Consider the following 15,759-nt stretch of genomic DNA (forward strand, 5'->3'; position numbering starts at 1 on the left):
ACATTATAGCCTTGAATGTGAGAGCACAGAGGAAAGCAATATAATTTGATTACCTATATTAATCAAGTAGAGTACAACATATAAAAGCAGTAATGTGAATGTCTGACTGGAGCCAGATAACAGTCTAGTGCGTCTTAGAAAGATTTATTTTCTGTAATATAATTCATTTGACATGGAAGTATCATCATAATTGTGGTTGCTAGGCATCTTTTTATTTTATTATTTTTTTTATTATTATTTTGTGAGGAACAGCCTTTTGGCTTTGAAGCAATGTTCAATGGAAATTGAAAACAAAGATTTATGTTTGGTAATTGTTGTAATTTTTCCATTAACTCTAACATAGCAAAAGACTTCCTTTTTTGCAAACAGAGAGATGCAAGTGTAATAATCATGATAGACAGACAGATGGATAAATGGGAGGAAGTTGCATAGAGATGGATAGACAGTTGGAGTTAGATGGATGGCTGCATAGAGAGAGTTGGACATAGATAAAGAGAGGATGAAATGGGTGGATAGAGCAAGAGATGCTAATTTTGTGTCTGTGATGTCCATAAATTACGTACTCTTCTTAATAGTGTAATGAACCTAACAAAGATCATTCTGTTCATCTAGCCATTCGCCAAAATGAGTGTTGATCCAATTGCTATTTACCAGGTACTAGATTGCATAAGCATTTACATATTTATATTTAAATCTCATTACCCTGGCTCCTAGAAAATCTTGGCTCGCTTATTAAATCCTGTGACATATTTTTTTCCAACTTAGCTTCTTTTTCTTAGCATTTTATTTAAAAAAAAAAAAGTGTAGCAAAGCACACACAATCATAAATCTGCGACCCTTTGGTTTTTTTCTCACTCTTTAGATCTCTACATATTTAAAGCCTTTAGCATTTAATGGTGAGCTGTAGGCTGTGACAGAGGAGGCTGTTACTGGATTTTTGCTTCTTTTTTTTCTATTGAAGGCAGCTAGAAGGAAGGTTATTATATGCTTCAGATATTCATTCACAGTATTCTTTGCTCATGGGCACTTCTTTATTTCCGCTTTACAAAGGGAGCTCCCAGGAGCACGTAGTAAACAGGCCAGAAGATGCTTCATTGCCTCGTGAAATGAATTCTGCCTCTCAGGGCTTTCTGCTACTGGCAGCCCTATTGCACCTAGTATGCTCCTCTATTGTCTTCCTCTTAAGTTCCTTTCATGCCTCCCAGCTCTTATGTTAAACCCAGCGGTATATCTCTTGGCATTGATATTGGGAGGTTATTCCACAGCTAATAAGTGCAATGTGAGATTTTATCTGTTAGTGTTTAAAACATAGAAATAGTTATGAAACGTAAGTGAACAGTGCACTGAAAATTTAGTAGCATGAAGAAATATTTAAAATGTAGTTTCAACATTGTAGCTGCTGCAGAATAATGTGATGATGCTCCATAGCAGTCTTCACTCCTATGGATTAACATGTTTCCATATGTTTAGGTTTAGAGTCCAGCTCTTTCTTCTAAACATAAGGGATGCCCACGGCTTAATCTGTTCTTCATTGCTCAAGCCTGGCTGCTGAAGGCCACAGGGAGGCCCAGTCTCATTTTATCAAACTGTCAAGAATCCATTGGCTCGCTCTTGCCTGGGGCGAGATCGGGACAGCATTCAATTTCCAGCCCTGTTTAATTTCCGTGTTACTGCCGGGCAGCTTTGGATGTGAACTCAATGGCTCTATGCCATCCAGAAATGGCTTGTGGGACTCTCGTAAGGATAGAGTGCTGAAATTGCTGCAATAAATCAGCATCCCCTCCTGACTTGGCAGGGGTTGTAAGTTCTGGCATTGCAGCTCTGCGGCTGCTTTGAGTCCCATTAGCAGGTTTTGCTGTAAGCTTGGCTCCAAATAAAACCCTCCTCTCCTATCATCGTCTAGTACCCCTGCAGACATGGAATTTGTGCCAGGCTGAGCAAGTCATTCCACCCTTTTCCAGTCCAATGCCAACCTGAAGGAGTTAGATCTGGAAAGAGGAGAGGTGGGGCATGTTAACAGGGTCTAACGTTAAAGTAGTATATAAAATAAAATGTTAGTTTTTCCTGGTGTGCCAGGGAGGCCCCAAGTATTAACACTGTAAAGAATCCCTGCACATAGTACCCTAAATTACACTGTCTGTAAACATTTAATAAGCAGTAAGAGCACTTTATATTCCTAGTAGTGAATGGCTGTGTCAGTTTCTATAGCTGCATATTTGTTAACTTTTAGACTGGCATATGAAATCAAACTAAACTCACGTTGGCAAATCTTTGCTGGGCTTGGCACAAGTTTGAGGAAAGCAATATACTTCATAATAATGGTAATATGTGGAGGTAATATTATGTTTTGACACCTCTTATGCCTGGGAATTAAAGTCTGAGAATTACTGTTAACATTTTGTAATGAATTTTGCCACAACAAAATATTCAGTACACTATATCTAACTGTTGTGTATTTTATGGATTGATCACTTTTAGTTCGCTATAGAGTATGCTATCTTACTATAGGAACAATTAAAATGTACAGTTTCTATGCTGCTTGTTTTCTAAGTTATTAATTAAGAAGTGGTAACAGAAAAGTATACTGGTTATCTTATGATCTAAAATTATAGGAGACATAAGGAATGTGTTGCATACAGAATGACCCTGCAGCAATTAAATAAAGTTTTCATCACAATAATAAATTAATAAAACTACCTTTCTTTCATGTAATTGGTAAGAGTCCATGAGCTAGTGACGTATGGGATATACAATCCTACCAGGAGGGGCAAAGTTTCCCAAACCTCAAAATGCCTATACATACACCCCTCACTACACCCACAATTCAGCTTTTACAAACTTTGCCTCCTATGGAGGTGGTGAAGTAAGTTTGTGCTAAGATTTCTACGTTGACATGCGCTTCCCAGCCAGTAATTCATTGGCATGTTCAGTATTTTTAAGGTTTAGGAAAATATAAGTAGTAAAGAACTAATGTAAGCATCTGTTGTTGTTGTTCTTTATTTGTAAATCAATGCATGGATTTGTTATGGTGAAAATTCTGATTTATAACAAATAGTCCTTAAGTATCATTCATATCGGCTTTAGTTTCTGATTTATAACAAATAGTCATTAAGTATCATTCATATCAGCTTTAGTTTCTGATTTATAACAAATAGTCATTAAGTATCATTCATATCAGCTTTAGTTTCTGATTTATAAAAAATAGTCATTAAAGGGACACTGTACCCAAATTTTTGCTTTCGTGATTCAGATTGAGCATGACATTTTAAGCAACTTTCTAATTTACTCCTTTTATCAAATTTTCTTCATTCTCTTGGTATCTTTATTTGAAATGCAAAAATGTAAGTTTAGATGCCGGCCCATTTTTGGTGAACAACCTGGGTTGTCCTTGCTGATTGGTGGATAAATTCATTCACCAATAAAAAAGTGCTGTCCAGAGTACTAAACCCAAAACAAGCTTAGATGTCTTCTTTTTCAAATAAAGATAGCAAAAGAACAAAGAAAAATTGATAATAGGAGTAAATTAGAAAGTTGCTTAAAATTGCATGTTCTTTCTGAATTACAAAAGAATTTTTTTGAGTACAGTGTCCCTTTAAGTATCATTCATATCGGCTTTAGTTTCTGAGTTATAACAAATAGTCATTAAGTATCATTCATATCAGCTTTAGTTTCTGATTTATAACAAATAGTCCTTAAGTATCATTAATATCGGCTTTAGTTTCTGATTTATAACAAATAGTCATTAAGTATCATTCATATCGGCTTTAGTTTCTGATTTATAACAAATAGTCATTAAGTATCATTCATATCGGCTTTAGTTTCTGATTTATAACAAATAGTCATTAAGTATCATTCATATCGGCTTTAGTTTCTGATTTATAACAAATAGTCATTAAGTATCATTCATATCGGCTTTAGTTTCTGATTTATAACAAATAGTCATTAAGTATCATTCATATCGGCTTTAGTTTCTGATTTATAACAAATAGTCATTAAGTATCATTCATATCGGCTTTAGTTTCTGATTTATAACAAATAGTCATTAAGTATCATTCATATCGGCTTTAGTTTCTGATTTATAACAAATAGTCATTAAGTATCATTAATATCGGCTTTAGTTTCTGATTTATAACAAATAGTCATTAAGTATCATTAATATCGGCTTTAGTTTCTGAGTTATAACAAATAGTCCTTAAGTATCATTAATATCGGCTTTAGTTTCTGAGTTATAACAAATAGTCCTTAAGTATCATTAATATCGGCTTTAGTTTCTGATTTATAACAAATAGTCATTAAGTATCATTCATATCGGCTTTAGTTTCTGATTTATAACAAATAGTCATTAAGTATCATTAATATCGGCTTTAGTTTCTGATTTATAACAAATAGTCATTAAGTATCATTAATATCGGCTTTAGTTTCTGATTTATAACAAATAGTCATTAAGTATCATTCATATCGGCTTTAGTTTCTGAGTTATAACAAATAGTCATTAAGTATCATTCATATCGGCTTTAGTTTCTGAGTTATAACAAATAGTCCTTAAGTATCATTCATATCGGCTTTAGTTTCTGATTTATAAAAAATAGTCATTAAGTATCATTCATATCAGCTTTAGTTTCTGATTTATAAAAAATAGTCATTAAGTATCATTAATATCGGCTTTAGTTTCTGATTTATAACAAATAGTCCTTAAGTATCATTCATATCGGCTTTAGTTTCTGATTTATAAAAAATAGTCATTAAGTATCATTAATATCGGCTTTAGTTTCTGATTTATAACAAATAGTCATTAAGTATCATTCATATCAGCTTTAGTTTCTGATTTATAAAAAATAGTCATTAAGTATCATTCATATCGGCTTTAGTTTCTGATTTATAACAAATAGTCATTAAGTATCATTCATATCGGCTTTAGTTTCTGAGTTATAACAAATAGTCATTAAGTATCATTCATATCAGCTTTAGTTTCTGATTTATAACAAATAGTCATTAAGTATCATTAATATCGGCTTTAGTTTCTGATTTATAACAAATAGTCATTAAGTATCATTCATATCGGCTTTAGTTTCTGATTTATAACAAATAGTCCTTAAGTATCATTCATATCGGCTTTAGTTTCTGATTTATAACAAATAGTCCTTAAGTTTAATTCATATCGGCTTTAGTTTCTGATTTATAACAAATAGTCATTAAGTATCATTCATATCGGCTTTAGTTTCTGAGTTATAACAAATAGTCATTAAGTATCATTCATATCGGCTTTAGTTTCTGATTTATAACAAATAGTCCTTAAGTATCATTCATATCGGCTTTAGTTTCTGATTTATAACAAATAGTCCTTAAGTATCATTCATATCGGCTTTAGTTTCTGAGTTATAACAAATAGTCATTAAGTATCATTCATATTGGCTTTAGTTTCTGAGTTATAACAAATAGTCCTTAAGTATCATTCATATCGGCTTTAGTTTCTGAGTTATAACAAATATTCATTAAGTATCATTCATATCGGCTTTAGTTTCTGAGTTATGGTGCACAAATTAATTATTAATTAGCATGTTGTTTTTTGTTTGTTTTTTCCCCCATCAAGAATGGCGTCGTCATAGCCAGGGCTCCTGCTCCAAGAGTGATATATACATATATTATTGCAATCTGAGACTTACAGAATGCTGGGAAGTCACAGCAGCGGGTTATACATTGAGACTAATCTGATCATTGGAAGATACCTGTAACTTTTCAGATGTGGCATGTGTTATTTGTAAAGCAGCACAAACAATGTGTGTTCATGCTAACGAATACATGAGACTGCATCTGTACCACCTTGTGAAGTAGCATTTGTTGTTCCTGTCATGTTTCAAGCATGAAGTGTCCCAACTTGAACCTGTCATAGGATGGTTCTATTTACATATTCTGTGGGCAATTAGTCTTAGCTTTACAAACATTCTTGGTGGAATTAAAAAGCAATTGGCACAACTAAGCAAGTAATCTCTTTACAAGCTTTTATGAAGGAGGCCCACTGGGCTGTTTACTTTTGAGCTTCTCTTCTGGGAGTGTTAACAGGGCCCTTTGGAAACTCCAGGTAATTGAGGCTCTTGTCTTTCACTGGGAGCTCCCAGAGCTGTCATCAGTTGCTATTCTGCACATTTCTTTACCTCTATATTTTGACAAGAGCTTTTGTCCTGATGACAACATCTGCGTGGGAGGCAGAGTTGGAGGACTTTTCATCTTCTTTGTGCAGGTCTTTTTCTCAGTTGTTGACATTCCTCTGGGCATAGCCTGTGTGCAGACTCGTTGTGTGACTTGTATCATGTTCTTTTAGCTTTTTTTTTGTCTTGTGATGGACAGAAACACACTCCCCCTTTACCACCTCATTTCCATCTTTACCTATTCTAAATACCCCTTGTCCAAAGAACTCACTGGAAATCCCCTCCAGGTCATGCACCTAGAAGTAACAATTCCCTTATGTACAAAATGATCTAGCACACAGCTTATTCATTGTCTCACTAACTTTTGTTGCTTATTTTAAGAAAGGATTTTATAAGCAAATACCCATAGCAATTACAGATTTCTTTGTATTATTATCTCCTTTATAAATGGTATATAGAATTAGTTATAGCACAAACCTTGCTAACAGTGGTTGATATATTTGTGAGCTTTTGTTTCAATTAAAGATATGTTTCCTGCATATCAACTCTTCCAGCAGTTGAAACAAGATTGTTATTTACTTAAAGGACCCAAGCACATTGTGGTGATTGAACTGGAAAATCCCTGTGTACACTGCTTTATGTAGTAGTTTCATATGTGTGGTTTTGTTTCCCCATCAGGCTCCTCTGTCACTGTGTGTAGTAGGACACATTTCCTGTCCCCTTCTTCCCCTGTGACAAGTATAATGTTGCTTTTTTGTCAGTATAGCGAAACAAAGAAGTGAGAACCAGGTTTGTTGCAGGAGGGGTTTTCGGCAGTATGTTTGTCAGCGGTTAGGCAGCAATGCACTGAAACCAGTAATGGTTACAGATATGTGGTGGTATGTACTGCTGCCAAGTCCCACAGCTTCTCATGCAATTTCACTTCTTTTTGTTCTTTATCAAGCTAAATCATTTACAGAATAATGTTTATTTCCCAACTTTCTTAGTGTTTGAAAGTGGTGGTTGATTTTTTTATTTTTTTTATGTGGCAGATACCAAGCAAAGTGTGTTTAGCACAAGGTTAATAATTAAAGGAATCTTGCTTAGTGTCTGCTTCTTCACTTAATATGTAGCAATGCTGCACAACACATCAAACTGTCTGTAGAGAGGTAACAGCAGCATCTCATGGGATAAATATTGTACCTTATTTAATTTTTTTTATTTGCAAGGGTTAATCATTAGGGATGGGTTTTTTGTGTGTGTGTTTGTTTTCAGCATTTTGATGGGTTGTGGTTTCAATGAAAAAACTGGCTATTTTGTATAGAAAAATAAACCTAATTAAGTAATTTTTCATATACTCTGCAGCTCGAATAACAAGTCATTGGAAACACATTAAGGGCAAACCAATTTTACAGTATACTGTTCCTTTAATGTGATGTTACATACATTTATACCGTAAGGCATTGAAAGGATCCAGCTGCACCAAGCTGGTGGCAGTCAGCAAGGGAAAGTGTATCGCACCCATATGTATTTTGGGGACTAGTTGTTTTTTGTGTTTTGTTGTTTTTGTTTTTTAAATAAAGATAATGCACTTTTTTTCTGAAATAAGTATGAATTTTTATAGCAAATACAAAACAATAAACACCACCTAAATTATCCTGCTCTATTATAAAGCATTTGTCTTTCCTTTTAAGTAAAACAGAAAGCAATTACATCAGATTTCGCAAAAAAACAGACCCATTGTGTATTAGGATAGTCCATAGGGAACAATTGCAATTAAGAGAGATTTCAAAAAGTATGTCTAATCGCACCATTTAAAGCAAAAGCAATCATTACTTAATCCTTCGAATTTGTGAGTGTAGTGTTCATACTCTAGGGTAGTTTATTCTCTAGTCCCCAGTGTACTATGTAACTAGCCAACAATATTTTATATAGATATTAAAAAGAAGAAGAAAGGACAGATAATAAAAAAGAATGGCTTTTAGGTTGCCAGCAAGTGCAAGGTGTCCTCCCCCACTCCCAAGGAAGAGAGGGTCTTTTTCCATACTAAGCTGTCCACCCTGGATTCAAGTTGCACCTGTTCTCTACACATTTTCTGTCCTCCTATGTAATCCAATCTTCCCAAGTAGTTAAATATTTGTCCCTCTTCTCTAAAAAGTTAGACTAGGGAGCAAAGCTAGATTGTCAACCCTAATACCGCATAGTAATAGGACTGCAGATCTGGTGCTCCTATTACTGCACCTCTTTTATTAGTCATCATTGTCCTCTTATTGACTCTAACCCTCCAAGAATTCCAAATAAAACCTAGCATTTCTGTCTAAAAGTTTCTAATGCCTGAACTTTTAAGGGAATGGTAAGAGTTTGAAATAAATTTAACAATTTTGGTAAAATCAACATCCCACTTACAATGATCCTCCCGTGTAAAGATATGTTATATTTGGTCCACTTCCTCATTTCCATTAGTACATGAGAGAACTTAGGAATATGGTAAAGTCTAAAGAGTTGTTCAATTTTACTAGGCAGCTGGACATCTAGCTACTGTACTTTTAAATACCCAATGTAAATAAAAAAAAAAATAGTTAATAGTTTCTAAGTATAATTTGGTAAATTAATTCCTAGGACTTCACATTTATCATTATTAACTTTGTATCCAGCTAGTTCACAGAATTTTTCTAGTATCAAATAAAATGGTGGCAAAGACAAAAAGGGCTTAATCGGTAAATAAAGTGAGCTTGTGCTCTGTCTTTCCTACCTGGATATCTGAAATGTCTGGTTGTAGCCTTATAAAAGTGGCAAGTGGTTCGATACTTAAGGTGAATAATAAGGGTGATAAAGGGCACCCATGCCTTGTGCCATTTTCTGTCTTAATAGTCTGTGATTTGTATCTGGCTATTTTTACGAAGGCTGAAGGAGCTATGCATATAGAAAGGCCCCTATCCCAAAAGATATTGCACTTTTTTAAAGAAAGGGGTTAATAAATCTTTTTAAAATGTATGAGTCTGTAAAATTATTTAGTAGCCAATTGTACTTTTGGGAGCCAGATAGTGGCATTTGTATATATATTTATAAAAGCTAGATTGCCAGGGGTAACATTTTAGGAGCCAGTAGCTCCCTGACTCCAGGGGTTATCCAGCCCTGAGTTAAAGGCACATAAAGGAAAAATAATACATTTTTATAATGCATTTTATTGCTGTGCTGTTGCTTGATTGGAGCTATGTTTAAACCAGCAAAGAGGTTAAATGTATAACATAAGTCAGCTCTGGATCAGCAGAAAATTTTCTGATCTTAATGTTTCTTAAATAATAATATTTTTCAAAGTAATTTTAATGATCAATTAAATTGTATGTTTGGAATCCAAACACAATTAGAAGCAGAGTCACTTTTCCTTTTTTTATTTAAGTATAATCCTTTTGACGATATTTGTTCGTTATGGTGATATACTCATTCTGCTATAATAAAATGGTTACAATGTAATCCTTGTTTAGGAAAATAAGGATAAAGGCATGATATAAAAATACTATAGATATTAACGGCCTTTAGTGCACATACTTTTGGTATTTCTCAATCTTTTAACACCTTTCTTTCTCTTTTTGTAGTGCGACAGTGAAAGTGATATCGACGAGAAGGTAAGGCTGATTTATATTCCAAGTTCACATAGTGTACAGCATTATTTTTTATATATATATATATATATATATATACTGTATCCAGTTCTATAAATTCTCTGTAATATGTGTCTGTTTGGGTTCACAGTTCCTAAAGCTTCATTCTTTCTGCACTCTATTGACTTGTAATCAAAACATCACATGATTTCCCATCAAGCATTGTTAATGTTTTTTGTTTTCTTTGCTAATTAATTAATTGACCTTGTTCCTGTACACAAGACACTGTGTTGTTTGCATAGTCTTCTGATTCTATTCATTGTATATTCAAACATCTTTTCACTTGACAGAGACTCAGCGACTGTTGTCCTATGACTGTAATCATTGTTTGGAGTGTAAGCAAGGTTACAGCATACAGGATTGTAACAATTAACTATAACAATGGCCTTTGCTCATTTATTTTCCATTTCACAGATGGTTACCAATCAATTAACTTGGTCCTGGATCAATAGAAGTGCATGACCTTGTACTTTTATTAATCTTCAGTGCACTCCTGGGCCCTGGGGAAATAGGTTGGTTAACACAGTGTTTTTCAACCAGTGTGCCGTGGCACACTAGTGTGCCGTGAGAGATCCTCAGGTGTGCCACGGCAGACTGACAACAGTGTGACATATTTTTTAAACTTTGCTTGTTTTTCACTCCCAGTGCAGGGGTAGTTTGTAGGAGGCATGGCATAACAGCACAATACATACAGTATGTGTATATATATATATATGCTGTATTAGGCTACAATGTGTGATTTTCTTTAAATTTTGGGATGGTGGTGTGCCACAGGATTATTTAATGTAAAAAAGTGTGCCACGGCAAAAAAAAGGTTAAAAATCACTGGGTTAACACATTGAGTAAACTTATGTTAAACTTAAAGTGAAGGTCAATTTTTTGTATTCTAAAGACATCCTTTTAAAGTTTATGCTAAAAACATTATAGTCGCTAACTTTTTATGAATAAATATTGATTACTTTGCCAATAAAATCTATATTCAATGTACCTTCGTTACCACGCTTAGCTCCGCCCATACAACACTTCCTTATTCTTCTCCTCTCACGCCGCTTTGTTTATTACAAGCGGACTACGCTCGTGCCCCCTTCTTGTCTCTGCAGTGTGCATGCGTATAGATAGCTCAATAGCGCATGCGCAACATTAACGTACGTCACTGTATAAACATTGAGGACAAACACATTGTATCATCGTTGCAACGTAAGTCTTTCAGTGACTCACTTGCAAGATCTGTCTGTACAATCCCAAAGTTTGTTCGATTTTTCAATACTATATATATATGGTCAGTATATCATTTATAATGTATTTTCAAACATACTTTTATATATTCAATATGTATTTGAAACGATCTTTGGACATCTTAATTTTTATCCTCCCTTTTTATATTATCATCGGAGCAAAATGCAGAGGATGCAAGTGAGTGTGTACAACGCATGCGCGTGCCGACGATGACGCTGTGTTTCTTTACACGCATGTGCTGAATGTCTCAATGACGAAAGTAAAAAGGGGCTGGACGCAACGGGGTACAACAATAGATTGGAGGTTAAATGTGTCACTCAATAGAGGCTCACTGACGGGCGGAATATACAGCATATACGGAGCACATTAAAAACTTTACATTTTAAACTTTTGCATGGATTTATCGAGTATTTGATGAATGAACATCATACTTATTTTGGATAACATATTAAAAAATGCTAAGCACAACCCCAGACTTGAACTTCACTTTAAAGTGATGGTAAATCCTAACGCTTGTTAAACGCTAGGATTTACCGGTGGAACGAATAAAGGGGACTTTCAGCCATGAAGTATAAAATACTTCATGCTGAAAGTTCCTTTATTTGTCTGAATCGTTCGCCGCACTGAGCTCCTCAGGCAGCCCACGACAGAACACTATTTTTCTGTGAGGTAATGTTTCCACCTCTTAGCCGATAGGCATGCGGGCTATCCGGCTTGGAGCCAGCTGGCCGCACAGCTATTGGCTTAGAGGTGGAAACGTCACCTCACAGCAAAAAAGCGTTCTCCTGTTGGCTCCCTGAGGAGCTCAGTGAGGCGAACACTTAAAACAAATAAAGGACCATCACTTTAATTCCCAAACCTTGCCCTTGTGCTTTTGCTGTGTTTATACAAAAGTATCCATTACTTTGTTTATGAATGGTGAAGGAGTTAGTTTTGTCACTACAGGTGCTCATTATAACTATTGCAAACAAAATGATCATATACAAATACTTTTCAAAAATTCTGGCTGCTGTTGTGATTTTGTTGTAATTTCACATTTACAAATTATGCAAATTCCTAGTGTGAATGGATAGAAATGTCCAAAGGTATTGTATGCAGATATTACACAGCAGTTGCTCGGTGTCTAATGCTTGTACCTGGTTGTCCAAATGGGTACTGTGCAATCTGATCCTTAGATGTTATTAATTAAATACAGAGTTTTCTACCTCTGTGGCACTTAAAGAGGCAGTATACACTCATTTTCATATTATGCATGTAATAGACACTACTATAAAGAAAAAGATGCACCGATACTGATATAAAAACATAATTTATGCTTACCTGATAAATTCCTTTCTTCTGTTGTGTGATCAGTCCACGGGTCATCATTACTTCTGGGATTTAACTCCTCCCCAACAGGAAATGCAAGAGGATTCACCCAGCAGAGCTGCATATAGCTCCTCCCCTCTACGTCAGTCCCAGTCATTCGACCAAGAATCAACGAGAAAGGAGTAACCAAGGGTGAAGTGGTGACTGGAGTATAATTTAAAAGATATTTACCTGCCTTAAAACAGGGCGGGCCGTGGACTGATCACACAACAGAAGAAAGGAATTTATCAGGTAAGCATAAATTATGTTTTCTTCTGTTATGTGTGATCAGTCCACGGGTCATCATTACTTCTGGGATACCAATACCAAAGCAAAAGTACACGGATGACGGGAGGGATAGGCAGGCTCATTATACAGAAGGAACCACTGCCTGAAGAACCTTTCTCCCAAAAATAGCCTCCGAAGAAGCAAAAGTGTCAAATTTGTAAAATTTGGAAAAAGTATGAAGCGAAGACCAAGTTGCAGCCTTGCAAATCTGTTCAACAGAGGCCTCATTCTTAAAGGCCCAAGTGGAAGCCACAGCTCTAGTGGAGTGAGCTGTAATTCTTTCAGGAGGCTGCTGTCCAGCAGTCTCATAGGCTAAACGTATTATGCTACGAAGCCAAAAAGAGAGAGAGGTAGCAGAAGCTTTTTGACCTCTTCTCTGTCCAGAATAAACGACAAACAGGGAAGAAGTTTGGCGAAAATCTTTAGTTGCCTGCAAGTAGAACTTGAGGGCACGAACTACATCCAGATTGTGTAGAAGACGTTCCTTCTTTGAAGAAGGATTTGGGCACAAGGATGGAACAACAATCTCTTGATTGATATTCCTGTTAGTGACTACCTTAGGTAAGAACCCAGGTTTAGTACGCAGAACTACCTTGTCTGAGTGAAAAATCAGATAAGGAGAATCACAATGTAAGGCTGATAACTCAGAGACTCTTCGAGCCGAGGAAATAGCCATTAAAAACAGAACTTTCCAAGATAACAATTTTATATCAATGGAATGAAGGGGTTCAAACGGAACACCCTGTAAAACGTTAAGAACTAAGTTTAAACTCCATGGCGGAGCAACAGCTTTAAACACAGGCTTGATCCTAGCTAAAGCCTGACAAAAGGCCTGGACGTCTGGATTTTCTGACAGACGCCTGTGTAACAAGATGGACAGAGCTGAAATCTGTCCCTTTAATGAACTAGCTGATAAACCCTTTTCTAAACCTTCTTGTAGAAAGGACAATATCCTAGCGATCCTAACCTTACTCCAGGAGTAACCTCTGGATTCGCACCAGTATAGGTATTTACGCCATATTTTATGGTAAATCCTTCTGGTAACAGGCTTCCTAGCCTGTATCAGGGTATCAATAACCGACTCAGAAAAACCACGTTTTGATAAAATCAAGCGTTCAATTTCCAAGCAGTCAGCTTCAGAGAAGTTAGATTTTGATGTTTGAATGGACCCTGTATCAGAAGGTCCTGTCTTAGAGGTAGAGACCAAGGCGGACAGGATGACATGTCCACTAGATCTGCATACCAAGTCCTGCGTGGCCATGCAGGCGCTATTAGAATCACTGATGCTCTCTCCTGTTTGATTTTGGCAATCAATCGAGGAAGCAGCGGGAAGGGTGGAAACACATAAGCCATCCCGAAGTTCCAAGGTGCTGTCAAAGCATCTATCAGAACCGCTCCCGGATCCCTGGATCTGGACCCGTAGAGAGGAAGTTTGGCGTTCTGGCGAGACGCCATGAGATCTATCTCTGGTTTGCCCCAACGTCGAAGTATTTGGGCAAAGACCTCCGGATGAAGTTCCCACTCCCCCGGATGAAAAGTCTGGCGACTCAAGAAATCCGCCTCCCAGTTCTCCACTCCCGGGATGTGGATTGCTGACAGGTGGCAAGAGTGAGACTCTGCCCAGCGAATTATCTTTGATACTTCCATCATTGCTAGGGAGCTTCTTGTCCCTCCCTGATGGTTGATGTAAGCTACAGTCGTGATGTTGTCCGACTGAAACCTGATGAACCCCCGAGTTGTTAATTGGGGCCAAGCCAGAAGGGCATTGAGAACTGCTCTCAATTCCAGGATGTTTATTGGAAGGAGACTCTCCTCCTGATTCCATAGTCCCTGAGCCTTCAGAGAATTCCAGACAGCGCCCCAACCTAGTAGGCTGGCGTCTGTTGTTACAATTGTCCAGTCTGGCCTGCTGAATGGCATCCCCCTGGACAGGTGTGGCCGATAAAGCCACCATAGAAGAGAATTTCTGGTCTCTTGATTCAGATTCAGAGTAGGGGACAAATCTGAGTAATCCCCATTCCACTGACTTAGCATGCACAATTGCAGCGGTCTGAGGTGTAGGCGTGCAAAAGGTACTATGTCCATTGCCGCTACCATTAAGCCGATCACCTCCATGCATTGAGCTACTGACGGGTGTTGAATGGAATGAAGGACACGGCATGCATTTTGAAGCTTTGTTAACCTGTCTTCTGTCAGGTAAATCTTCATTTCTACAGAATCTATAAGAGTCCCCAAGAATGGAACTCTTGTGAGAGGAAAAAGAGAACTCTTCTTTTCGTTCACTTTCCATCCATGCGACCTTAGAAATGCCAGAACTAACTCTGTATGAGACTTGGCAGTTTGAAAGCTTGAAGCTTGTATTAGAATGTCGTCTAGGTACGGAGCTACCGAAATCCCTCGCGGTCTTAGTACCGCCAGAAGGGCACCCAGAACCTTTGTGAAGATTCTTGGAGCCGTAGCCAATCCGAATGGAAGAGCTACAAACTGGTAGTGCCTGTCTAAGAAGGCAAACCTTAGATACCGGTGATGATCTTTGTGAATCGGTATGTGAAGGTAAGCATCTTTTAAATCCACTGTGGTCATGTACTGACCCTTTTGGATCATGGGTAAGATTGTCCGAATAGTTTCCATTTTGAACGATGGAACTCTTAGGAATTTGTTTAGAATCTTTAAATCTAAGATTGGCCTGAAAGTTCCCTCTTTTTTGGGAACCACAAACAGGTTTGAGTAGAACCCTTGTCCTTGTTCCGACCGCGGAACCGGATGGATCACTCCCATTAATAACAGATCTTGTACACAGCGTAGAAACGCTTCTTTCTTTATCTGGTTTGTTGACAACCTTGACAGATGAAATCTCCCTCTTGGGGGAGATAATTTGAAGTCTAGAAGGTATCCCTGAGATATGATCTCTAGCGCCCAGGGATCCTGAACATCTCTTGCCCAGGCCTGGGCGAAGAGAGAAAGTCTGCCCCCCACTAGATCCGGTCCCGGATCGGGGGCTCTCGGTTCATGCTGTCTTTGGGGCAGCAGCAGGTTTCCTGGCCTGCTTGCTCTTGTTCCAGGACTGGTTAGGCTTCCAGCCTTGCCTGTAACGAGCAACA

The 15,759-nt window shown here is 37.1% G+C and overlaps 1 protein-coding gene across 11 annotated transcripts in view; it reads left to right on the forward strand.

Moving 5' to 3' along the window:
* FBRSL1 (fibrosin like 1) overlaps positions 1 to 15,759 on the forward strand; it is a 1,105,387-nt gene that overhangs the window by 767,478 nt on the left and 322,150 nt on the right. For all 11 annotated transcript variants that reach the window (XM_053701877.1, XM_053701879.1, XM_053701878.1 and 8 more), the window contains exon 5: positions 9,722 to 9,751. In XM_053701877.1, coding sequence (XP_053557852.1) covers positions 9,722 to 9,751 — 30 coding nt within the window. The remainder of the gene's footprint in view (positions 1 to 9,721; positions 9,752 to 15,759) is intronic.

The sequence above is a fragment of the Bombina bombina genome, chromosome 2, assembly GCF_027579735.1.
Source record: "Bombina bombina isolate aBomBom1 chromosome 2, aBomBom1.pri, whole genome shotgun sequence".
NCBI lineage: Eukaryota > Metazoa > Chordata > Amphibia > Anura > Bombinatoridae > Bombina > Bombina bombina.